We start from the raw sequence: 27,007 nt of genomic DNA, 5'->3' as shown, positions 1-27,007 counted from the left end.
TTTCCTGATGGTGTAAATGATTTAGCAGGGCTGATGAATATCAATAGAGCTGCAGATGGGTTTAAGGCTCCTAATGAATGTGACAGTCACCAGTGCCAAATATTTTTCCAACTTGCATTTAGGATGAAAACAAGCTTGAATAGTGCCCACAAAGGTTACTTCTTTAATTATGCATTATACATTTTAAAGTCAGGAGACAGGTGTCAGCAAATTATGTCACAGATGAGAAGCTGGGTACAGGGCCGGGCGCTGAATGCACGGGAGCCACAGAGCGCTGGGTTCAAATCCCAGCTCTGCCGCTAACAAGCTGTGTGAATTTGAACAGGTTATGTAAGTTCTCAAAACTTGATAGCAAAAGGCAGATAATACTTGCCCTTAGGTATTTTAAAAATAATGAGCATGGGGACATGTAGCATGACTGGCATTCATAATTCAACAAATAATTATTATGTCCTACTATGCAGAAAGGGGTGCACTGCGTGCTGGGGAGTCAGAAGACTCTGGAAACTCATAGGTGAAGGAAACAACTAGATCAATGGTATGCCAAGGGCAGGACAGAGAGAGCCCCCCCCCGCCTCAGGCAATAGGGTGTGTGTTGTCTGCAGAGAATTTAAAAACAATAAGAGTTGATCTGCTTTTTATTATCAACATGTTCCAACAATTCTAAACAATATCAGTGATGAGATACTCTTTCCCGCAACAATTTATTTATTTATTTATTTATTTATTTATTTATTTATTTTTGTGGAAATGCATGACAAAGTCTTTACTTTCGGGGAGACTGGGTGGTTCAGTCGTTAAGCGTCTGCCTTCGGCTCGGGTCATGATGCCAGGGTCCTGGGTTCGAGCCCCCTCCCTGCTCAGCAGGAAGCCTGCTTCTCCCTCTCTCACTCTCTGAGCTTGTGTTCTCTCTCTCGCTGTGTGTCTGTCAGATAAATAAAATCTTTAAAAAAAAAAAAAGTCTTTACTTTCAAATGATTATCAGTACACCAAGTAAGAAATGCATACAAGTTCTTGAATTCTATCATCTAATAATTTTGGTTAAGAGAAACTAAGAGCAGCCCGAACAATATATACCAGTATGCGCTGTTCCACCCTTAGCCGAAAGGACGACTTAAGGCCGGCTGCTGCTTCACACAATTTACAGTAACTATTTACTACTTTTTCATAGAGAAAGCCCCTGACCTTCAAGAAAGCTTTAGGGGAAAAAAAAAAATTTAATCCCTTTCTTTCTTTAAACAGGTTTTTTTTTTTACTACATCTAAGAAAGAAAAAGTACTGATACATATGTTGCTTGAGCTAAAAGGCATAGGAAAACAGACAACATACACACATTAAATTTCTAAGAAACATGAGGTAAAAGGAGAAAATCTTTGGATAAGCTCTACGTTTGTACAAAGAAGCTAGATTTGCTATTCTCCAAGAAGTGAAGGGACCTACTACATGATATACAGAAATAATTTAATGCCTTTTCACAAGGATGTAACTACTCAAGCTTTGCTGAAGCTTCGTATTCCATGAAGGCATCTAACATGCAAATCTGCACGCAGAGCTGCTCCTTCCTCCCCTATCCATTTATGCAGTAGTTTTCATGGATTTCTGGCTGGATGTCACAGACAAAGGCCAGCAGGTTATCCAGGACTTCATCCCTGTTCTGCTGGAAGTAGGCCTGGAGGATGGTCATCTTCTCCTGGGTCTCCTTCTCCACTTCGGTGCTGCAGCTGCCATGGGATCCCAGAGCCACAGCTTCCTTGGCCTTGAACTCCTTCTCTCTTTGCAGGCGGTATTGTTCAATTTCAGCCTGAGCTTCTTCTTTGGCCTGCTTCAGCCTCCGGTTCTTTTGCTTGCGGGCCTCTGACACTTTCTCGGCGGCCTGCTTCTCGGCCTGCAGCAGCTGCTGAATGCCCTGCGACTGGCTGGCCATGGCAGTGGCGAATCTGAGACCGAGGGACATGGCCTAAATTGGTTCGTGCGGGTCCCTCGGTTCTGCAACAATTTAGACCAACAAAAAAATCACTTGTTGGTCTAAGTTCTAGAGAGCTATTGTGGTTATTACTGGGTATAAATACTATATATGTAAGCTTTGGAGTTTCTCGTTTTTAAAATTACTTATTCTCTAATAAACATTGTATTATATCTGGAAGTTAATTGGAAGAGCTGCCAATTATACAACGGGCCTCCCCGCCCTCGCCCCCCAACATACGTGGACTCAGCCCCAGAAATTGGTTCTAGAGCAAGTTTGCAACCATTGGAAACTGTTGGAGCAACTGGCTCTAGAACAGGTTTTGCCTCCGACCCTGGTGGTAGCATCTTTTCCTGCATTTAAACAGTAGATTTAAAACAAACAATAGCTGCTAAGTGATTGCAAAACCAAACATATAAAGATCTTTGACGTATATCGATTGTGTCATTTATGCAGAGATTCTGTGTTTTAAATTGAAAATAAGGAAACTGAACGGTGAGGTATGATATTTTGTTTGGCAAGTGCACATTTTAGTTCATACCTGACATGTACTGAATTCAAATTCTCTTTAAATTTGCAATTCACTCTTCTTTTTCAATTATTATTTAAATTATTAATTATTTGCTTTAAAATTAAAGAACAAATCAAGAAAATGATTGCAAATTATTGTGATAATTGCTGAAATTAATTACTGAAAATAATTTTATCCTACAAAGAAGGGAGTGTTAAGCAATGATTCACTCCAGATGTCAAATATGCAAGGTACCTCACTGCGATGAATTAGACGGTTCATTTTTTAAAGATTGTAAATTGACATAAATGATGGTCTTTCCTCTTCCAACATGGCCCTACTCAAAGACAGAAGTTCATGATGGAAGAACTAAGGTGTCTGTAGTCCTTCTGAAGATCTGACTCTGGGGCCTTTTATGTATATCAAGCCTAAACCTGGCATCTTACAGACATTATTTAGGCTTCTCAGTGGTACAGTGAGATGCGTATGACTATCCCGATTTAAACAATGAAGAAATCAAGGCTGGGAGTGACACGGCTGGAGTTGAGACCATGGATTACCTGGTTCTGAAGCTTGTTCTCTTAACCACCACGCCATCAAAAGGAGGGACGCAGATGCTAACATTTCATTTCTTGACTAGATTGCTGGAGAGGCTTTAGGGCAATGAGATGCTAGACTTTGCCTATCTAAACAACCATGCAATTAGACAAGACACTGATGCTCACAAATCAAATCAGTCTCCCAGCTGAAATGCCGCACAGAAATTATGGAGAACCTCTTCATTCACAGAGAACAAAGCTGAGGCCCTGAGAAATTCTTGCACTAACAATCACACAACTATTACTGGAGCAAGAAACCAGGTTTCTGTCCACCTACACCATGCTGCCTCTGGGCCTAAATTACACACAATAAGCTCTTTTTCCCTTTCCAATTCTCTCACTCTTATTTCCACAAGTTTGGGCTTGGGAAGGGGAGACTCTGGATGCATGACGCTTTAGCTTTGAGAGAGCAGGATGACAATGTTGCCGATAGAAAGGAGAGGTATGTGGACCAGAGTTACTGCAGCTACCTTGGCTGGGATGACTTGGGGTATCTACTACTCTCCTTGGGATCTACTCTTCAGCTTCTCAGACACTGCTTGATATTGATGGTGATAACCTGCTTACACCTGGAGAAAGCCTCACCTTTCCTTTCCATGTAGAAACATGGGAGGGGCTTATGTAGAACCATGCTCTTTCTTCTCTTCCTGAGTTGTTTGGTCCTAAGAGGTTTTACAACATTGTTGCAGCCCAGTTCATTGCCTGCAAGTAAGTTTCTCCATATAGAAAATATGAGCCCCTAGCTTAATCATTACAAACTTTGAATGCACATGATTATTGCTAAATACAAGTTCCCAAGCCTCACCCCAGATGCTCTGATTCAGTAGGTCTGAGTGGGGCCCTTGAATCTGCATTTTCAATGAAGGTTTGTTGCAGGTATTCTATAAACTCCACTTTGAGACGCTCCGAAACAATGACATTGTTCTTCAATTCTTCCCAGCTCTTTTCGAATGACGAGTCCTCAGTAAGTGTCTGCTGATTGAAAATTAAGGCCACTTTTATCCTTCTACTACACATATACACTATTTGGAAAATTTCATGACTACCTCAGGCTAAGCTTATTTTAATGAACACTGATGTTGATTCTAAAAACCATCACTCTCAGACATCATTCATAGTGGGCTTTTTTGTTGTTTTTTAAAGAATCCTAAGGTACTGTGTTAAAGGAGAAGTTGCTTAATCAGTAATCTGATTTAGAAAAGCATTGGCAACTTTTATTTCATTAACTGTTAGGAAATAGATTGAAAGATAGAGTAAGAAATCATAATCCACTTGTAGGTACTTTTAACAACAAAAAAGATTTAGCTTAGAAAAAAAAACAATGTATTTCCCTTTCCTGATAATATAAAGTCCTCATAATATTTGCAATGTCAAAAAAAGAACTGATTAGCAAGATTCAGAGAACCCAAAGTCAAAGGAAACCCAACAGTCATTTTTGCAATAATGAGACCTCCCAAGCATAATAGAGGTGGCAGAAATTGGAACCTGATAGAGTCTAGGAAATCTAGGATATTCTCTTAAAAAAAAAAAAAAATCCTAGGGTTCTTCTGCCAGTTTTTGTGAAACTCATTATTTTTACACTTACATCAAAATTTTAAAAGATGAGTAAAACAATAGGAAGCATATGTTTCTCTAACATTTGTCACCAGTTTGTGAGATGAGGACTTGGTGATTTGCTCTATAAGTTATTACAGGGCATCAGACAAGGTCTTTACCAATTATTATAACACTGCCTGGCTTTAGTGGACTGCTGGAGGGGTTTACCATTATTTTCAAGAAATTCTGGTTGGAAATCCATTTGTCATATGTGACTTCATAATCAAATTATTGTAGAACCTGAAATTGAGCCACTTGGAAGTTTGGTGAGCAAAGTAAACTTACTTCCTGTTTTAAAAGAATTTCACCTAAAAGCTAAGGCAAGCCGTTCTAAACCAACCATCTGTGTCTAATTTTAAAATAAGGGTAATTCAAAATTCAAAACTCTCAAGAGCCTTCTTTATCATGCTCTTCCAATCATGCCCTGTCTAAAGCTCTTTGAACTTTGCATCTAAATTCCTTAGAGGTGGGACGCCTGGGTGGCTCAGTCGGTTAAGCGTCTGCCTTCTGCTCAGGTCATGATCCCAGGGTCCTGGGATGAATCCTGCATGGGGCTTCTTGCTCAGTCTGCTTTTCCCTCTGCCTGCTGCTCCACCTGCTTGTGTGCTCTCTCTTTCTCTCTCTCTGACAAATAGATAAAATCTTTACAAAATAAATAAATTCCTTAGGGGTGCTGCTATCTCTTGAAATAGCAGAGACATGTTCCCTGGTCATCTGCTAGGCTCAGTCTCAATTTATTCTGACCAAGTGAGGAGTCAGCTTAGGACCAATAACATACCTTGAAAAGAACATCTCTAAATCCCGAGGTAAAAGAGTGAAGACAATATAACATTTTAATTTCCCTTGATATTAAAGAACATTCTGAAGATGCCGGTTTAAAAAAATTGAGCGACTAAAACTTAAACAGATTTACATTTTTCAAAATGAACCACAGTGGGAACAAAAATAGAAGAAAAATCAACTTCAGGACATAATCTCTTTGGCCCTCAATTTCTCTAGATCGGATCTCCTACAGAGTGGGGGAAATAGCTTTCTTCATAAGAAATGGTGGCTAACTTAATTTTTTTCCACAGTAATGCTGGATGTGAAGATCTCTGTCACCCACATTTTCAGGAAAAAAGAAAATGGAACACAGGAACATTATCTTGTGTTTACATTTCATGATGACTTGTTCTTCAATTTACTTGAATTTACAGACAAAACAGCCCTTCGGCAATTCATTCATCTAAAGCAATGAATTGTTCCCACAGTAGACGACCAAAAAATTAAGTGGTTCCAAAAGACTGTATTTTTATTCAGGCTTTTAAAATGAGCCCCAAATGGATGTGGAGTCTTATGGGGTGTGTCCCTCTTTCTTTAAGCTATTAAACCCAATCTTGCTCTTCCCTGATGTTTGCAGATATAAGAGCGTATCAGAGGCCTTGTTCAGACATACCTGCAGGCTCTCCCTGTCTGAAAAGTTCCAGACCTGGGCCGGTGGAAATCACAGCAGACTGGGGGTCAGGGGATTCATTTTAGGCCTTCTGCTTTATCTGTATGACTCTGTCTAAGTCATTTAACCTCAATGTCCACATCTATAAAACGGGGAGATTAGCTCAATCCTTTTAGCTCTAGCTTTCTAGGTTGTATGACATATCACTTGCAAAGTGCCTTCACTGGTCAAAATAAAGATACAAACCTCCAAATAACAGGAACCTGAATGATTGATAAAGATAATAGCTAACATTCACTGAGGCCCTGCGACGTGCTAAACAAAATGTTAGGTGCTTCGCACTTACCACGGTATTGGAAAATAAAAAGTTTTTGTTTTTTTTTAATTCTACACATTTCAGTGTAGAATGCTCCAGAAGATTTAATTGCTTTTATATACACTGCTTGACTCAGCCAATATAAAAATCACAGTTATGTTATGACATTTATATATCAACCTGACAAGATTGAAGGCATCTATGATCAAGGTAAATCTTCAAAGTGACTTATAAAAAGAAATCTCTTTTTATAAATATTCAGTGTAACATGGTATAAACACATTTAATATGCAGATATGCCAATTTCACTTATCTGAAGAATATGAGACATATAAAGGGTGCAGGGCCCCCACAAGTGACAGTCCAAACTTCTCCCTGGTAATGAATTTGTTGAGGTTAGAGCATCCTGAGAATGGGAATATTGATAATAAAATATCACCCAATGTTTACACTTCAATTTCAGTGAATGCTGGTTTCCATCTCAAAACAGAATACCAACTTGCAAAGTCTTGCCAATATTCCATGGAAAACTTGGTGAACTAAATTTGCTCAAGTCCAAAAGATCTCACCCTTTTGTGACTCTTTTGGCATCTGCACCTCCACCCACTTGAAAATGTGTACTTGAGGCAACCAGCACACAGCAGGATGAGACCAGCTAACTTTGCACATTTAAGGTATTTCTGGTAGCCAACATGTTGCTAATGGAAACTTTTTGATCCTTGAAAAGCAAATTAACAAGTTATAATAAATCATAAATACATGTGATGATAATTATCAATCAAAATTCTCTCATCATGAATTAAAGAAAATGTGTTGTAGATATAGAATGTTCAAAATTTTATAAGTTGTGCCTGAAATGTTGTCTTTTACACTAAAAAACAACAAGAACAACAACTAAAGATTGTGGAGTTCAACTTCATCATGAAAGAAAGTGAAATTCTATACCTAGAGGAGGCATTTAAGATCATCAGTGTTAATCTAGTTTCAAAATTTTATTAAGCAAAAAGCAATGTCTACATACAGGAGTATGAACGTGCCCCTCACCCCTGCCAAACATGAAACTTAACTCCCTACATGCAAAGCTGTAGTATAATGAAAAGGAAAAAGGTTAGAATTATTGTTATTCTTCCCAGAACTTTTAAACTTCAAGATATTTAAATTAAAATTCAGGTCTGAATGTCTCGGGGGCAGAATTGGGTCCTTTTATAATGATCCAATATAGTTGCATCTCCACCTTCTTCAATCTCTGGCAGACATGTGACCTTGCAGAAATATACTACAAAAGGGATGAAAATTATTGAATAGAATGTTTTCTTGCTCCTTTCCTTCATGCCTCACCTACACAATTCAATGACCATCTACATACCAAAACTATGTCAACTATTCACAAGAAAATATTTGTAGTGTCCTAACAGACAGAGGGATTGAGCCTACCTACTCAAAACTGGGCGGATACAAGCGAGCTTGGCACAGAATTCTTGTATCACACCAGTAAGGTGTGTAGTTTAAGGGATCTAGGGAAGGGCTCTTGCTCTAAGAATCGCCACTGTTAATGTACCTTTGTACAACTTTGTATACCTTTGTACTCAAACCTGACATTTTTCTAACAGTACTTTCAAAGATACAGGGTGAAAGTCTGGGAGAATCCATTCATTCATTCTTTTTTTTTTTTTTAATTTCAACAAGTATTTATTGACTGCCTACCATTCCTTTAGGAGGAAGTCCTGGGGATACAAGAAATAAACAACGAATAGAGAAAATGTTTGCCCTTGTGAAATTATATAACAATGGGGGAGACAAAGGTGGTATAGGATATAACCAATGCATTCATGTGAATGAATTTTACCAAGTTACTTTCTCCTATACTGGTAACACCTGGGATACAAAGAGAGAACTGGGCACTTGACTGGGGAAATGAAATATAACTGTGTCCTCATTCCTTAACTTTTTTTTGGTCTATGTCCTCTTCAATGGTGTCACTCTAAAGTTGTGTATTTGCCAGTAAGACATGTTAGAAAGACATTTAAACTTTTATGCAGAATAACAGTGCCAAGTATTGATCCGTGGTTTTTTTCTCTTGGTGTTTCCTTTTTTCACTAGTAGGGAAAAACTTGAATTCACGTTGCTCTTTAAAACTACTTTCATTAGAGTCTTAGAGTTTTTCATAAAGCTTTATGGGGAGGAAGCTAAGCAAAGGGCTTGATGTTTTTTTAACTAAATGAAGTCAAGGCTCTTATATAAGAGTAAAGTAACAGAATGAAGTTAGAGAGGCTACAGAGCTGGTGTGTACATTACAACTTTAGGTGAGTGAACTTGATTTCTAGCAATAAACATTCTATCAAACTCAATTTCCTTTCACAAACTTATAGCGAGTAAATGCAATTTCCCATTCCAAGCAAGTATGTCTCTGAGATTAAGGATATAGTCCAGAGAAGATAACAATAAAGTTTAGAGTCAGTATTTCTCCAAGGAAATTCTTGCAAACTAGTCAGAGAATGATTTAATGGCAACAAGATACGGAATAAATATAAACATGGGGGGAAAAGACGACCTTCACTCCAACCTTGCTGTTTATATTCTTAGTGTGTTTAAAGTAAACATCTTACATTTTCTGGTCATTATAGATTAAGATGTTCTGGCTAACTCAGTGCTTTGTATTCGCCAAGCACTGTGCCAACATTCTTCAAAGTTTTTCATTAAACTGATCACTAAAGCTTGTGATCCTCTAGCTTTGATCACAATTTCAGCCAAAGCTAAATCAAATAAGTTTCAGAGGTCTAACTTTCTATTTCCATTATTCCTTAGTGTCAACCTGATGCTTTCAGCTGGGTGCTTATTGCCTCGGGGAACAAGTGATGGTGCCTAAAGAGAGAAACAAGGCATTTTCTCTGATTTGTTCCAAGGTCCAACCCTCAAAGGAAAACCCAAAGGATGCCTGTGCAGAAACAATGTAACAGACTTGTGATCGTGTTTGATTCTGGAAGTACAGGGCTTACTGCCCCAGAGGTTGGAAAAGAGTCCCTGGAGCAGAGTGGGGGGGGGGGGGCAGTGGGGAGGAGATGCTTGGAGCGAGGGAGGGGCGCCTGCAATCACAAACACAGGGGAATGGAAGAAACCTATCCCTCCTTCCTGGGCACTATCTCAGAGTGGAAATGGCTACCCCTCATATCAACATAAATTTGCCAGAGGCAACCACAGGGTGTGCCCCTGCCCAGGGTGGGGTGGAAGCAGCAGACTCATGCCCTTATGCCCAGGAGATGCATGAATTAGTGGAGACACACGCCTTGCAGTGGGGTGTGAGGATGACATAGCAGCAAGGACCAGACAGGAATGAGGTCATTTCAGGGATGCCAGCAGGAACAGAAAATCTCATGGATAACCTCCTCGCCACGGCTCCATCCCTGCGCCTCGGTATCATTTAAATTCCCAATAACTTAGGGCAACCTCTGGGAAAGAGGTAGAAAATACTCTTTATTGACTAAGGCTAAGATTTTGCCACCCAATGGGATGGAGCATGAAATAGAAACTGAGTTGAGTTATAGAAAAATAAAGCTCCATTTCGTGCACACCTAAAGTTATGGACAGTATCCTCACCTGATATGTTTCTCATAAGGAGATCGGTATTTCAGCGGAATCAGGATTAGTTGATGGTGGTTCTAGGCAGAGACTTGTTTTAGTAAACGGATTTTCTGTCTTTTATTCACATGGTTTTGTTTTGTTCGGTTGGTTTGAAGGAATCAAGAGGAAGGGAAAGGGATCTCTTTAAATTAGAGTGGAAAGTAGGAGTGGCTTTTCTGAAGTTACCAGTTTGAATCTTAGATTGGCAAAGCTTTTACTAGATAAGCTAACAAAGTCTGATAAAATTAGAATCGTGGGGATTAAAATTCTTTGGTATCAAATTTAACCTTGCTCTCAAAACTGTTATAAAAGTTTGAAAAGTTGACAGTAATCAGTGACTTTGCAACCTTAGCTATACGTCAAAATCATCCACAGGACTTTCTGTAAATAGATATACCCAGGACCTACAGAATCAGAGTCTCTTGGTGGGGCCTTGTTCTTAACTAAGCCTTTCTGAGCAGCCATTTTTAAAACTGTCATAAGGCCCTAGAACAGCTAGTGTAGTGTCAATGGAGGTGTGAGAAACCTCTTCTGATCCAACAGGCTACAGGTATTATCAAAAGCCATGGAAAAGGACATTAGTGCATTTAATTAAAAAATTTATTAAGCACCAATAATCTGATGGGCTCTCTAGCAGTTAGAATGTACAGATAAATAACCTTTTAAGACTTGCATGCAAGATAAAATGCTTTCAGCTTCAACACCTCAGTGGGAGCAGTGTCACATAAAACCAAAGATGAGCTGAAGTTTAGTTTCCCTGCAAGAGTTGAGCTGGGACTCTCCTCAGAAGCCCAGAACCAAGCATGCCTCCTGAATTCTTCCACTCACGTGTCCATTCCCTGCTCAACTCAGAAGCAAATAATTGTCAAGAAGCCTGGCAACTCTCTGTTACTGGCAGGGGGTTGTCAGCGGTGTGGTGGTAAGAGCTGGAACTTCAATAAGCAGTGATGCTTTCTCGCTCTCATGCAGTGGTGAGTCCTGACTCTCTCCCACCAATTCCACTCGCCCTGAGTAGTATCGTCAGCCACGTCTGGGATCCCGTCATGCTCCTGATGCTGACGGACACAGGGATTCAGCAGGTGTCAGACCTTTTCTGACAACTGCGTACGAGATAACGTCTCCGAAGTGCTGCACTGACCGTGTCACTGTTCTGGAGCCTTCAGTGGGTCCCCACTGCCTGCAGATGACCCTCAAGACCTTGAAGATCTGACCTACCTGTTCTAGGCTGTCCTACTTCAGCCCAGCAGTAATACTCCCCTAGTCAGACAGTCCTATTATATCTCAAATACCTATTATATCTCAAATACCCACCTCTAAGCCTTTGCTCTTGCTTTTACATCTGCCTGGAATTTCCTTCCTTTTATCTTGGCCACTGATAAACTACCCATTCTTTCAAGCCCGTATCAAATGCTCCCTCCTCCATAAAGACTTCCATATTAGCTTGCTTGGGCTACTGTAATGAAGTACCACAGGGTGGTTTTAGAAATGATGTTTGTTTTCTCACAGTCCTGGAGGCTGGAAGTCTGAGGCTAAAGTGTCAGCAGAGTTGGTCCCTTCTAAGAGCCATGAGGACAGGCTCCGCGCTAGGCTTCTCTCCCTGGATTCTAGATGGCCCCTTTCTCCATGTCTTCACATCGTCTTCCCTCGGTCCATGTCTCTATCCAAATTTCCTCTTCTTATAAGGACACCAGTCATACTGGATTAGGGCCCCACTTTACTGACCTCATTTTGACTTAACTACTTCTTTATAGATGCTATCTCCAGATACGATTACATTCTGAGGTATTAGAGGTGAGGATTTCAACAGATGAGCTTTGGCGGCAACACACTTAAACCCCTAACAACTGTATTCTGGTTGCTTATTCCACCCAGAAGTAACCTGTCCTCCCATGTGCTGACTGTCTCTACTGCACATAACACTTAGCAGCAACTGGATTTTATCTTTGTTCCTCAACTAGGGACGGTCACATTATACTCTACACGGTGAGCATTTATTAGAGTAGAAGCTGCTTCACAGCCCCCACTCACAAATTCCACAGATGGGTGGTCCCTTACAGCCTCTGCAAGTATCCCCCTTCCCTGCCCCAACTCTGAGAGCTGGCAACGATCAGGCCTCTCTCTAGAACCAATGGGCTTCTACTCTGAGTTATGAGTTCACCAAGAATCTGTTGTTTTTGAGCCCTAAACTATATATGCCTTGTTGGGCTTCATCGACGTACACAATTTAAGAATTACGTGAAGCAATGAATTATGAATGCAAAGGGAAGGGAGCGTTTATGTGAAAATGAGTAAGCCTGCTTTGGAAAGGCTTGTCAAAAGGGAGCTCCGCAAAGTAGTGCTAAATTAAGCGTTGAGTGAGACAACCATAAGAGTCGAGGAAGAGGGGCGCCTGGGTGGCTCCGTCCTTAAGCATTTGCCTTCAGCTCAGGTCACGATCCCAGGTTTCTGGGATCGAGCCCCGCATCAGGCTTCCTGCTCGGCGGAAAGCCTGCTTCTCCCTCTCCCACTCCCCCTGCTTGTGTTCCCTCTCTCGTTGTCTCTCTGTCAAATAAATAAAATCTAAAAAAAAAAAAAAAAAAGAGTCAAGGAAGAAATAATTACAATCTCAAGGCCTCGTTCTCAGATGACAGTACGAGTTTTTAAGTTCTTGTAATTAAGACATAGCTTTAAAGAAGCCAAAAACTGGATATTGTAGATGGTGCATTATAAATGGGGTTTGTGAAAGACAGCTCCAGTATCAGACCCAGGTTCAAAAAAAAGACTTTCCTGCTCCTACATCAAATGATTCCTGAATGAATACACTAATTTATATTTTAAGTTGAAAGAAATGTTTATGGCATGTATGTCTTATCTTTTAAAGATGACTCTTCATTTTTTTTACTTTATTTTTTTAATTAAAAAAAATTTTTATTACGTTTTATTAGTCACCATACAGTACATCATTAGTTTTTGATGTACTGTTCCATGATTCATTGTTTGACTCTTCATTTTATGTAACTTTTCCAATCAAGGATACAACTCCCCATGCCTTTTGCACAAGCTAGGAGGGACTCCGTGTAAGCTGACTTGTCAATGAAGGATTGTATGGAGGTGTGGTTTTTGTAAACAAAGAAGGCACAAGAGCCACCTACAGGATTTGCTAAGCTTGGGGCTGCAGGTGATGGACCTCAGGCTTGAGGAATGACGTTTCTTCCCAAAGAGCTCAGGGCAAATGGCCTCAGAGGCAAAGTCCTAAACAGAGACACTGTCTGGAGACACTGCAGGGGTCATCACAGCCCATCACCTCAGGCTGGGGAGGAAGGTCTGCCCTGGGCTCTCCTCCTGGCCACACCCACGGGCACAGGTCAGTCCTCTCCACAGCGTTTGATCCAATGTTCATTAAACTCCTGCTCGCACCAGGAAATTCTGTTTCGAAAATGCTTTGCAATCTTTTCCACAACCAGTTCACTCCACAGATAATCAATATGTTCCTCGCAGCCCACAAGGAAATGGAACATTTTACAATTATCCACAGCAGAAGGCTAACACTCAACCCCTGTCTGCTTTAAGAGACCAGGGTATCACCCAGAACATACCTGAGTGGGTTTTTGTTGTTGTTGTTGTTATTCTGTACATTAAAGAAATAACAACCACTGCTGACTACTGAATGAAGTTAGGAATAGAGATAGTAATTCCTACAGATTTTCAGATCAAGTAAAATGTAGCCAGTTGCGAAAAACCTTGGCGGGAACCAGATTCTTCATTTTGTAACCCATTGGTTAATGGACCTGGCTGGGGCAGAACATAAGGGATGGTATGTGCTAAGATGAGCCTGTGAATTATATAAGACTGTTGAATCACAGACCTGTACCTCTGAAACAAATAATACATTATATGTTAAAAAAAAGAAAAAAAGTTAGTAGGAAAAAAGATATAGGAAGGGAAAAGTGAGGGGGGGGGGGAATCGGAGGGGGAGATGAACCATGAGAGACTATGGACTCTGAGAAACAAACTGAGGGTTCTAGAGGGGAGTGGGTTGGGGGATGGGTTACCCTGGTGATGGGTATTAAGGAGGGCATGTTCTGTGTGGAGCACTGGGTGTTATGCACAAACAATGAATCATGGAACACTACATCAAAAACTAATGATGTAATGTATGGTGATTAACATAACATAATAAAATAAAAAAACAAAAATGAAAACGCTGTAGGGAGGAAAAGGCAGGAACCTGTCCTTGCCCCCAAAGAGCGTCAACAAGAGGACGTTCCTCCCCACACCGTCGTGGACAGAGGCCGAGGGTCAGCTTTAGGCTTTCAGAAGTGGATACCTCTTCATGAACTAGTAATGGTTTTCCTTCCAACACCCCCCAACTGGGCTGTTGTGGTCTCTGCAGTACAGAATGAACTGTGCAGTCATCTGGAATGTTTTTCTTAAGGTAAAAGTTAAAAGGATTATTAATTTTGACACTACTTACAGAATTACACTGCAAATCATCAGCTATTTCCCCCTTGTATTAAATCTGAGATACGGGAAATTAACCCACCTCCCACAGTCCTGTCACCCCATTACTTATCTGTAAGCTTATTTCCTTTCATTCTTCTCCAAGTTCTTTCTCACTCTTATTTCCCCTTCCTGATGTTTGCCTTCCTCGCCTCCTTCCTGGCTCACTTGCTTTCCTTGATGTCCAACCCCCAAAGGAATTAAACAAACAAACAAAGAAAGGTCTTGAGTTGAATATAGAGAAGAGACAAAGAATTATAAAGCTGGAAAGGCTATTATGGATGTAATGGAACTCCTCCCATTATTGACAGGCACGTGCAAAGACCCTAAAGCCAGTTGAGGCAGAATCTTTGGTTCTACAGTTCGGGTTGGAAGCTCTGGGGGGGCCTTGTGCAGGGACTCGCTCAGGCAAAGACCATGTCCTGCTCTTTGAACCCCCCGAGGACCTTCCCTCAAAAGAGCAGCAAGTCGGAGATGCCATGTGTGAAACTGCTGTCAACTGGGAAACATTTTAAACGGTTCAATGTTTTCAAAACTCTGTGTATCACCAATAGACTGTAGTGACATATCACCCGCCTTCTGAAGTCACATCCAAGCATCATGAGGGCTGGGGTGAAAACCTCATTTAATTAGGTCTCTGGCTAGGGGTGCCTGGGTGGCTCAGTCGGTTAAGCATCTGCCTTTGGCTCAGGTCATGATCCTGGAGTCCTGGAATCGAGCCCTGCATCAGGCTCCCTGCTCAGCGGGGAGCCGGCTTCTCCCTCTGCCTGCCAGTCCTCCTGCTTGTGCTCTCTCTCTGACAAATAAATACATAAAATCTTAAAAAAAAAAAAATAGGTCTCTGGACTGCTCGCCCACTGGAAGGGCTTAAACGGACTTCTCTGTAGGATGTGCACTTAAATCCTCACACTTAAAATAGCCCAGAACTCTCAGGAGAGTGATAATAAAAAGAAGGGTACCACATGCTAGGACTGTGTGTTATTCTTGTCAGCACCTGGAATCACATGCGAATCCATTCTCTTATGGAGGATGGACATTTTTCTTAGGTTAAGCAAGAATAAAATTCATCTTTTGAATAATCTGAACATTTCCCATTTTTTATCTATTTATTTATTTATTTATTTTTATTTACTTACTTACCTACTTACTAATTTACTTCATATTTGGCCTAGTCACTTCCTACCTTTGTCACTGAAGTTCTCATCCAGGAGATATTCTGCCTTTGGCACAGGAGTTTGTAAAATGAAGTTCATGGCCGGAGTGTTTTTCAAATATAAAATTCTGTATTACGGCACAAGTAATGAAAACTACTAGAGCATGCCTCCCCCTTTCATCTGGTAATCACCCCCAAGGGATACTCTATGCATGGCTCTTATTTCTTTCACATAAAGGATACATTTTGCTATTAAATGCAGTGCCCTTGTACTAACTTCTCTTCTTTCTCTCTCATCTAGGTTCACATCAACCCTGGAGAGGGTCTATGCTCTGGCACCTCACATTAGTTTGGATCAGGATGACTCACTGAGAGCGAGTGTGAAGAAAGTCATTCCTCCAAGCCGGTACCTTTGGGGTCCTGAAATCCTTCTGCCCTTCCTTAGCGGGACCACAACACCCTGGCATAACATGGACCCCACAAGGGTCTCAAGACTCCCCAGGGCCAGGATCTACTTCCACAGAAGGAGGGCAGGTGGGGCACTAAACACAGGGTTCTGACCTAAAGATGAGGGAGGCGTGGAATGAACACCCTTCATCTCGGCCGCTGACTGAATCAGGAATCAAAGCAGAAAGAGGAGGAAAAGGAATCCAAATCTCATTCCTTTTCAATCCAAAAGAATTTTAAGAGAGTTTTCTAAGAGCAGAAACTGCCACCAAGGCTGTAGGAGTCAGGCTAGCTGTGGTCTGTGACTGGTCTGACAAAGGCTAACTCTTACCCAGATGTCCAATAAAAACACTTAGCAAGGATCATTTCCATAAGGCTTTGTCTACTCGAAACACAAGCCAATTGTTTGGGTCCAATTTATGAAGCAAGGTCTTTGGAAGGTTATGGGGTGAGGAGGCCTGATGACAACTAAATTGCCTTAAATGGAGCTCAAAATACCACCTTAAACATTCTCCTCTCCTAAGAAATGCTTCATCATAAATCAAGAGGCTCAAAACGTATTAAAAATGACAAATAGAGCAAGCACTTACATTTCATTTTTTTCTTTTAATTCACCAATGCATCAAAGATTTCTGAAGGATATTATTCCGCACAAAAGAGATGAAGTGCACCAGGAATGCAAGATTTCAGGGATAAAAGAGGAGATTAAAAATCAAATGGTGGACCAGACTTAATGCTGAAAATTATTCTGAGAATAGACATACTCATTTTAGCACCAGGACATGAGGATGGTCTGTTCCGAACTTGTAAGGCGTGGTGAATCTCACAATAACTGGACACATGTTTTTCATCTTAGAAGAACTTATGAATCCATTTTAACGCATTAAAGTTCATGGGTACTATTTGTCCACAAGTGAGCTTTCTCCTCCCTTTCCCCACCATGCATACTTTAATGGGGTTTTGATTCAATGGGGGGGAAAAAACCTTCCAAAACTCACTAATGTTTCCTGAATTGCCATTAGGCTAGCTTTATAAGGAGTTTTATAGCATGTGTTAAATGAAACTTTCTGGGCAAGAATCTTTAATATTCTCCTACTTTGGGATAACAATTTATTTTTTATGTGTCCCTTCCTCTATATATAGAAATTCATTCTCAGCAATGAGAATTATTAAGTGCCTAACATAGGATGCCAATTTGTCTTGAGCTAGAACAGATTAGGAAGTGGATCAGGCAGAAAAGCCCAGCTGGGCAAATCATAACACATCTCCTCAAAAGGCACTGGTTCTGAGCACTTGGAGGGTTCAGTACGGAAGGTGGGAAGGAGAAGAGCAAACTCCCTGAGAACAACTCTTATTTTGCCTCCCTTCCTGTTGATTACAAATACCTGAAAAATTCAACCAATCCTAAAGGCAGTGAACCTGATTCCCCCCCCCCCCCACAACTTTTTTCAGTCTATTTGGGAACATCTGTTTTTAATTGCATTTGGATTTGAAAACTAATTTCAGGTGAGATTGAGTTCAGGCTCCAGTCAAGTTGGAACCGAGAGATTATTGCTTATCCACGCATCCCAAAATTCAGGGAGGCTTGAGGCCAAGGATACCACAGTTTCTGAATGCATGCATGAGTCCCATATGTTTAGAAATGAAAAAGGAATGGCCTAATTCTCTCTGGGAAACTTCTTTAAGGCCATGATTGGGGGTTTTAGGTTACAGCTTTTAGATTCAGGATTCGATTTTGGGAAAGGTCATTGGGAGGACAATAACCTCCCAGGCATTCCAATACATAGAGCAGGAGATTAAGCATTCATATGATCAGTTCAAAATACAAATAGTATTTTAGGTTGTTCATTGAAGAGATCATAAATCCACCCCACACACCCAATATGAAAGAAAGTGAAATAGACATGATGCTCCCTAACCATAATTTCCCTGCTACAGTCTTGAAAAAGCATGGAGCCCCTCTCTGCCCTCCATCATATTAGAAAGGTGAAGAAAGGACTATGACTCAAGAATTCTTCTTTGTACAGGTTCTAGGACTGCCTTTCCCACTCCAGAACCTGCTGAGACCAGGGGCTTAGGGGCCGGTCTCAACCCTGTTATTTACTCACAGTGTATTCCTGGGCTCTCAGCCTCAAAGTAGGCAATTTTAAATGAGGCTCTTATTTCTCTGTTTCACAAAAACATTTTGGGAATACTCATTACTGGTCTGTCATAAAGTACTAAAAATCATATAGATCTGCTAAAGTGCAAGAGGCTATTTTGATTTTCTTTAGTGGCTGAGTCTAAGAAATAAAAGTAAAATTCATGCTTAGAATCCTAAAGTGATTGTTTGATATTCTGTATGACAATCCAGAACAGAAGACTTGGTTCCCTCACTTTGCAATATTCCAAATGACAACTAGTGCCAGTTTTATATAGCTGATTAACAAAAAACACCGTTTTGATTTTTAAAACTGAAAGTACCAATGAGTAAAAGAACATAGCAATCTATTTCAATTTGACTATAAAGCTATTATAAATTTTAGTAAGCTAAGATACTGAGAACACAGAGTGCCCTCATATTTGTTCCCCACATTCTAAGGATGCAGGTAGGCTTAACTTAAACACTATTGTTAATTTTCATTAAATTTATTAGGCAATTATTACAAATGTTTTACATACCATAAGCTATTAATTCGTAAGATTCACTTTTATGGATGAATGGCAGAGTACCAGTTACCATTTGTTAATTGTTCTAATGTTCTAATTCTGAGGGAGGATCCACCACAATTTTCCCTGAAAAAAGCGTTGTTTCCATGAAGCTTCTTTATTCTTATTCAGAGTCTATGATGTGCTTTTTTGTTGCTGATTATTGGTTTATTTATTTCTCTTGCTATATATTTATCGAAATACTAATACATGTATATGTTGTTTTTAAAATTTTACTTTTGTAATACTTCATATCAAATTATTGACATAGATGTAAGAATATTTGGACTCTGGAGATTCAAAGGCATTAGAGAAAAATATGATTTTACTCCCATTAAACATTTAGAAATTCAGTTGGAGGTTTCGATTTCTAGGACCTGACAGAAGGAGAAAATACAGTATCTGGAAATTCACAGAAATCATGGATGGCCAAAGAATCAGAAAGATAAAGTACACATCTCCAAGTTGGGTCCTCTCTAGGTTGCCACAGTAAAGTAGATTAGTTGCAAAGTGCAAGGAAATAGTGACTTTTTCACAAGTTGAAACAACCACAATATCTGTGGCAAATGCTTTGTATAATTTATTGTGACTTCAGTAAATTGATGTTAATATGCAAGCCCCACAAAACAGATTTAGCAAAAATGCTGGCTGATCTAATTCTGCTGCCTAAGCTGAAAGGAGTTTAACAAATAAATCTGAGCAAGAATCATTTCAGCACTGTGACTTCCATGTTGCTGGTCCCAAAAGTACTTCTTAGAATTCTAAAGCATCTTCCAAAAGCAGACAAAAAGACATAAGAAGCACTTTTGATTGATCAGAGCATAAAGAGCCAACAATGTACCTGCATTTCTATATAGTTGGGGGACTCAAGATCCTAAGTAGAATATACAATATATGTAGCCACAGATAAAGTCTGACATTCCGATTTGCTAGGAACGTCCTAAAAGCAGCAACACAGAAAGAATGAGAACATTAAGAGGCAATTGAAACATACCTTAGGATCTGAATATTTTAGGGGAAACTGGGAATTGTTAGAGAAAGCTGGGATAGAAGTAATTTTTGTTCTGTGTCCTTGTGAGTTTGGAGACCAATGAATATTAAACATCTCTTTCTAGGGTGGGTAGTGTCCCTAATCAGATAGCAAAATCATGTATCTATACAGTCAAATATGCTAAGAGGTTTTACATAATGGCAATATAAAAAACATTTTCTAGGGTGGCTCAGTTTGTTAAGTGTCCGACTCTTGATTTCGGCTCAGGTCATGATCTTGGGGTCCTGCGATGAAGCCCAGAGTCAGGCTGTGTGTGCAGCAGGGCATCTGCTTGAGGATTCTCTCCCTTTGTCTTTACTCCCGCTCTCTCTCGCTCTAAAATGAATAAATAAATCTTAAAAAAATTTTTTTCTAAATAACTTCAGTAGAGATTTATTTATCTAGTTTCCAGAATTTCTGCTTCAGCCCCACAGAACTCCTTCTCTGCACTAAGAAATCATCTGCCGCTACGAGGGGCCAAGTGGGATGGGTCTCCTCACTTTGAATCAGGCCTTTCTGCCCACCAGTCTCTGTCCCATGAGTGGAAAAGGTGCTTTCTGGATTTTCATGTACACAGCTCTTACCAAGCCCAGATCAGTTATGGAATGCTAAAGTCTACCACCTGTGAAATCCCAAAGGCTTAAAGTTTCTTAGATGTATTTCAAAAAGTTAATAAAAACACTTTCTTCAACTTTCTTATTGGGAGAACGTGGAGGGGTGGGGGATTGCTTCCTAGCACACTCTCATTTCTTTTTCGAGATAAATTATTTCCTAGACTAACATTAGCACATGGACACTATCTTTGTGAGGTTATAAAATTAGCAACAGTGAAAGACTCGACAAAAATATTTCTTAAGCGACCTCCCAAAATGGATCTAAAAGACAGAGTTTATTGCTCTCAAGTGATGATTACCTTTCTCAATTCTGTTCAAGTCCCACGTTGATTCTTCATCAGTACAAACTCCGCATTGCCCCGATGGCGCAATGGACACCAGCACCTTGAGCACGCATGCGCGTGCAGCACCCGCCCCTCCCCCCGTCCTGCTGCATACCAAACAAACAAGGCAACCGGGAGCAAACGCCACAAACGCCACAAACCCCTGAATTGACACCCACTGACACACTGAAAGAAATTATTGCGGCCGAATAGCACTTATTTGGTATTCAATCTCCCTAATACTGGCGTTTCTGGAATGGCTCCCCAACAAAAGGCACCAGGGGAAAACTTTGCCCTTTACTTAGAACTCAGCATCCCCAAGTGCTCTGAAAGGACCGCCACAGGTAGAGTCGGATGGACTGTGGCGACTGGCGGAATCAATTCTAAGACAGCCATGTAGTGTTTTCATTGCCACCCCCCACCCCCCGACATTGATAAGCTCAATGCGTCCACACCAGCGCCGGCCGACTTCAGGAGCGGACAGCCGACAAGAAAGAACACTGCAGAGATGAAGTAGGAAGAGACGGCAGAGGAGGACGGAGGAGATTAAAAGCGGTGTTAGCGGCAGCAGGAGCCAGCAGCATTAAAAGCAGGAACAGGGAGGGTGATCCAGGCCTCTGAGAGGAGAGAGGCAGCAAAAAGCCCTGCACCTGAGCCAGACGAAAAGCAGAGTGACCGAGAGAAACCCAGGCCCCACTGGAACGTGTCAAGCGAGGGTCCGGCGACGGGGAAAAGAGTTGTCATTTAATCAACACGTTCTTGATGAACACCTACATCTCTTCTATCTGCGTGTAGCAGTCAAGGTTAAGTCAGTAGTACCGGGCCAGGTACGTTTTGGGAAGCTCTCCAAGGGAAAAACAGAAAGCAGCTGGCCCATAAACCGTTGACTATGGCAGAGCAGAAGGGCTACTTCTCCCCCGGCATTGGCCGGCTGTATTCTAACTCCAGCAGTAGTCATAAAAGCCGGAGAACTTCCAGGAGTGATGATCAGACTGAACACTCTTGTTTAGGGAGCTAGAAATCCTGGGATGTAGAACCTTAGCAAATGCGAAAGGCAAAGCCAGAAACCCAAACGAATCATGCAAAAACCGAAGTGGAAAACGGGGTCCCGTAGGATTTAGATCATTGTTCGCCAGAGCAGGTGCGTGCAGTTTTAACCTCTGTATCCTATTTTTAATTTTTCAGTTATGTTGCATCAGCATGAGGGTTAGTAGTAGGGGACACTAGACACACAGACATCTGACTACAAGATTCTGGGTAAATCATTCCCACTTGTTTAACATCAAACTGATGAAGCTTTTATTTTAAACCATTTGTGGAGTTATAACTGCAGAGGTAGAACTCCGTTTCCTACACATTACGGCCACATGGTAAGACAATAGACTTCAATAAAAAATTACCTTCAAACACATTTCGTATTTGGGGGATTTGCTTTATCCTATAGTGTTCTGGGCTAGAGAGACCATCGAGCACACGTTCCTTTGCAAAACTTAATTTTCTTTTGAACCCTGCATTGACCTTAAGTTTAACATCATTCCAAATCCAGTCTACTTGGCCCACACAAGATATTACAGCTAAGCAAAACTGTTCCGGAAGCCTCATAAATTGTATGAGCTGCTCATTTTATCCCTGAGGGAGTAAATTGAAGAGAGCTAGTGTGTCATATTGTTTTAGACTGTTTGCCACAGAAATTCAGGATTTGTTCTAGATTGATTGAACGGTTATGGTGGCAACGGTGTGTGTGTGTATGTATTATAAAATATATACGTGGAATCCATATTCCATTATCGTAGTGACCTTTACCAAGTTGTACCTCTATTTTAGTTCTTGATGCCATGCTTTATTTAGCACACTTAAAGTGGGTTTGGTGTTGGGAGGGTAGGGGAGAAAACTGATTAAGGTGCTCCCCAAGTACCAAATCCTTCACTGGGGATGACCATATATTTTATAATTCATTCTATTCTACCACTATTTACTGAATGTCTGCTATGTGCTAGGTGCTTAGGACTCCTTATTGAAGAGACAAGCCCTCTTCTTATGAAGTTATTATTCATATGACACCAAACTTTTCATCAGTCAGATAAATTCCTGACATCACCTAATGTTGATTCAGAAACCTAATGACCTTGGTTCAGTTCACAGACACCTCAGTTTTATCATCCATACAATTGGGGCTGCTATGAGGAATATGTGAGCGAGAAGAGCACATATAAAGGGACACCACTGGGAGGTGTCCCCATTCCTTCTTCTCAACAGTACCCAGTGGGATTTGGAGCTGATTGTGTAGATTTGTGTAGCAGCCCTCATCCTTGTCATAGTTGCAGCCAGCAGGGGGCAGTCGGAAACGTGTCCCATCAGTGGTTAAAAAAGGAGAGAAATGGGGCCACTTTCACCCATGCAGAGCTAAAACCAAATTTCATTTTTGTGCTGGTTCTCAGGAGACAAATGAAGAAGCATACAGATTAAACAGTCTTTGAAGAAATGGTAATCAGAGCACAAGTAAAAAGAATGATACTCAGTTATTCAATAAATCTATGGTGAGGGCCTATTCTGTGCCAGCCTCCGAGGATAAAAATAAGACCTACCCTCTGGAGTGGTGCAGGGATTAAAGGCTAGTACTGACACACAGTACACATTGGAACTATTGGCAGTGATTAATTTGGGGAGGAGGTGTTTTTAGAGCAGCCAGGAGAGGAAAAGTGGAACTGTTTATCACCTAGGATATTTCACTTTCCTTGCCAATCTCTCCCTCACGTAGAGGGACCAAAAGTTTATAATTATACTTTCTGTTCACTTTTCAACCACACAGACCAATTGAAATAAAAGGTAATAACATGGCATCTGAACGTGCCACAATCAAAATTTCCCAAAAGACTCATTGGGATGAGTGGGAGAAATGTTAGGTCTTATCAAAATATGCCTTATCTCACTGAAAATAACGCAAAAATGTTCTGTTGGTTTTTAAATGAGAACACGTCAATTACAAATAGAAGTCTATTAGAATAAATGATTACCAACCTCACATTTTTCTTCTGATTCTTTAACTTGTAGTATATGAATTGTGAGAGCATGCTTATATCCACATTTATGTAAAGATCTAGAATGGTAAATGAGGATGGACATCCATGAATATAAAATCCAAAGCCACCATCATCCAACATTATAATGTGATGTATGAAGATGACCGAGTCATTTACATGTTTAAATACATTAACATGATATTTTAAAGCTTACAAATCTCCCACTTTAATTTTTTTTTCCCACTTGAATACTGTCACAGAGATGTTTGCCTGTGGCCACTGACTCTGTTCTTAATGATTACTCTCATTGTGGACTATCTGTCAGCATCTGTGGATCATTCTTCAACCTTAGTATAGAAAAGAATAAGATATCCTCCAATGGCAACATATCGTGTTCAGCTACCTTGAGGCAAGAAAATATTAAAAACCGGATGAAGACAAGAAATTAAAACTGGATGTAGATTAAAAAAAAAAAGAATATCTGAAAACAGACTGACCTCTCTTCCACTCTTTACCAGTTTCAACATGAATACAGACGCTGGATAAAATACAGGATTTTCATGCAGTTGTTAAGGCATGCCCGTACTAATCATTTAATCATCGTTTATTTGAAAACCACACTTACCTGGGTGTCCTGCATTTTTGTTTGCTAAATCTGGCAACCCTGCACATGAAGTCCCCCATGTACATATAACACAGAGCCCTCCTCCCCTCTTTGAAGATAATCCTAGGCAGTTGGTTAGTCAGGGAGCAGCCTATGAAATTTGCCAGGTCCCCACCTGTCCAGCACATCAGGAAGTCTGGAGAAAGTGCTTCAACCCCTGTTCTAGTTCTGGAGGCCATGCAGAGGTGGCTGCAAAGTGACAATTGACAAAAACCCAGATAACAAGACTTAAATGAGCCAACTTAGTACCAATTACAAACAAAACTGATGGTATAACAGCCATGAAACATGTCATTTACTCCCTAGTCAAGGCTCCTGGACTGTTCTCTAACTTCTCTTCCTTTATGGCGAGGAGCAAATACATTTAAGAGCTAAAAGAAATCCAGTGGCGGTCCTAAAAAATTAATCTGCCTCTTCTCTCTGCCTTTTCTTTGACCATTTATATGGAAGTTCATACACATGTCTTAAGCACATGCTGTGCTTTCTTGGCCTCATAATGGGGGAATTCATGAAGGCAGGGGATTAGAGAGACTAGACATGTCCCTAAAACATAAATAAGAGCACAGTTTCAAAATTTCTATCAGTGGTTAGATTTTAAACCAACATCTTTTTTACAAAATAAAATCACTTTTAATCAAATTGCTCATGTGCACTAGTGTAAGTAGGGAAATGAATGTGAAGATCTAGTTGACTCTTGTGTAGAATAGTAAAAAAAAAAAAAAAAGCTTAGGTTCTGGGGTCCAAAAGACCTGAAGCCATGACTTGTCACCTTTGGGAAACCAGACATCTACTTAACGTCTCAGAAGCTCAGTTTCTGTGTCTATACAGTGAGGTTAAATGATGACGATCATAAGCCAATGGTAGAACTGGGCATCACCCTATCTCCCGGCTCCCAGTGAATCTTCCAGTATGACAGAAACGAATGACCTAGCAGTGAACATTCCCAGCACACGGATCTGAGACCATACACCTCAATGCTGAGTCATGCCTCCACTGAGCGCTGGTGCATGGGATACCAACGTGATTTTCAAAATGCACTTCCTTCTGTTTTGTATTTCCAATGCATCTGAGGACTGACTCCATTGTGTACTTTTCTACAATATTTTATAAACAGATGACCTACCTAGGTATGTGTAACATTTTACAGCTTCCCTAGAAGCAGCTCTCACTTATTAGAGGTTTTTTCTATAGTAGATATGGTTGGTGTTTGACTTGTAATTATAAATATGATGGGCAACTTTGTTCTGCAGAGCTATCCTTCTCAGACTCTTCTTGAAAAGTACTCCCTTGGGGTGCCCAGGTGGCTCAGTCGGTTAATCGTCTACCTTCAGCTCAGGTCATGATCCCTGATCCTCCCAGGGTCCTGGTATGAAGCCCCGTGTCAGGCTCTCTGCTCAGCCTGCTTCCCTCTCTGCCCCTCCCTCCTGTTCATGCTCGCTCACTCTCTCTCTGAAATAAATGAATAAAATCTTAAAAAAAAAAGAAAAAAAGACAAGTACTCCCTTGTCCACTACAAGAGAATAGCATAATGCAATATCTGACCAAAGGTGATTTAAATTTTGCTCTCATCAAAGAAGACATTTAAAAGGAATTCAATATAGAATAGTGAAGAGATAAAGTACATACACTTTATTGTCATTTTTTTTTTACTAAATATAAAAGGTTGGTACTTCTGAATCAAGATAAAGGCAGTCAGGGGTGCCTGGGTGGCTCAGTCAGTTAAGCATCTGCCTTTGGCTCAGGTCATGACCCCAGATCTCTGGGATCAAGTCCTGAGTTGGGCTCCCTGCTCAGCGGGGAGCCTGCTTTTCCCTCTCCCTCTGCTTCTCCCATCTTCTTGTTCTCTCTCTCAAATAAATAAATAAAATCTTAAAAAAAAAAGAAAAAAGAAAAAAGGCAGTCAGTGCCTTTCAAAATGTTTTAGGATAATGTTTCTCTAGTACATTCAAAGTATACTATACAAATATAGAACCTTTGTTCAATAGCAAGCCCAATAGGAATATTTTGAATAAGACCACTTAAATATTTGAAAATATGTACAAATATGGACAAGAGTATTAACTTATGAACCTGAAATCCAAGATTCTTAACTCATGGTAGAGTAGCAAACAGAAAACAGACAATGGAAACCAGTCCTATAAATGTGCTCCAGTATTCCCAGGAATTGGACACACATTCCAATAGGAGATGTCAAATCAACGATTTGACATTCATACAACCCTTCCTGTTCTCTGCTGAAGAGATGCTGGCAGCAAGCAAGTGTCCTAGAAATTCCATCATTAAAGCATGGATAATTGATGGTTCTGTCTTCTAGAAAATGCAATTTTAATTTCAGAATGATGCCTTGCCTCCACAGAACTTGCTGGGAAGGTAGAAAGGAGCTAGGAAAGAATGCTATGGGAGAACTCAGTGTGAGCAGTTTACCCGCTCTGGGCCCAGGGAGTGAGACGGGGTGGGAGGGAGATGTATATGCAGGTGATATGGTACTTAGAAAAGGCTCTGCAGGTTCTGTGTCCAAAACACACAACTTTAACAAGTTGAGTGTAACTGCAGA

The 27,007-nt window shown here is 40.6% G+C and overlaps 1 protein-coding gene across 5 annotated transcripts; it reads right to left on the bottom strand.

The window, feature by feature from the left end:
• Positions 1–637: 637 nt before the first annotated feature.
• Positions 638–20,868, bottom strand: LOC113917900 (V-type proton ATPase subunit G 1-like). Of its 5 annotated transcripts, XM_035722214.1 has the most exons (4): positions 20,746–20,759; positions 16,705–16,746; positions 3,879–4,045; positions 638–1,986 (listed from the first exon to the last, which is right to left on the bottom strand). In XM_035722214.1, exon 4 carries the CDS (start codon positions 1,952–1,954, stop codon positions 1,568–1,570), a length of 387 nt encoding a protein of 128 aa, XP_035578107.1. In that variant the 5' UTR covers positions 1,955–1,986; positions 3,879–4,045; positions 16,705–16,746; positions 20,746–20,759; the 3' UTR covers positions 638–1,567. The 5 variants fall into 5 exon arrangements, with proteins under 5 accessions (XP_035578107.1, XP_035578110.1, XP_035578113.1 ...); XM_035722217.1 differs by lacking the exon at positions 16,705–16,746 and having other exon boundaries at positions 20,746–20,825; XM_035722220.1 differs by lacking the exon at positions 16,705–16,746 and having other exon boundaries at positions 3,879–4,048; positions 20,746–20,810.
• Positions 20,869–27,007: the final 6,139 nt, after the last annotated feature.

This window comes from Zalophus californianus, chromosome 1 (assembly GCF_009762305.2).
Source record: "Zalophus californianus isolate mZalCal1 chromosome 1, mZalCal1.pri.v2, whole genome shotgun sequence".
Lineage (NCBI taxonomy): Eukaryota > Metazoa > Chordata > Mammalia > Carnivora > Otariidae > Zalophus > Zalophus californianus.
This window is presented reverse-complemented; position numbering and strand designations above follow the sequence as displayed.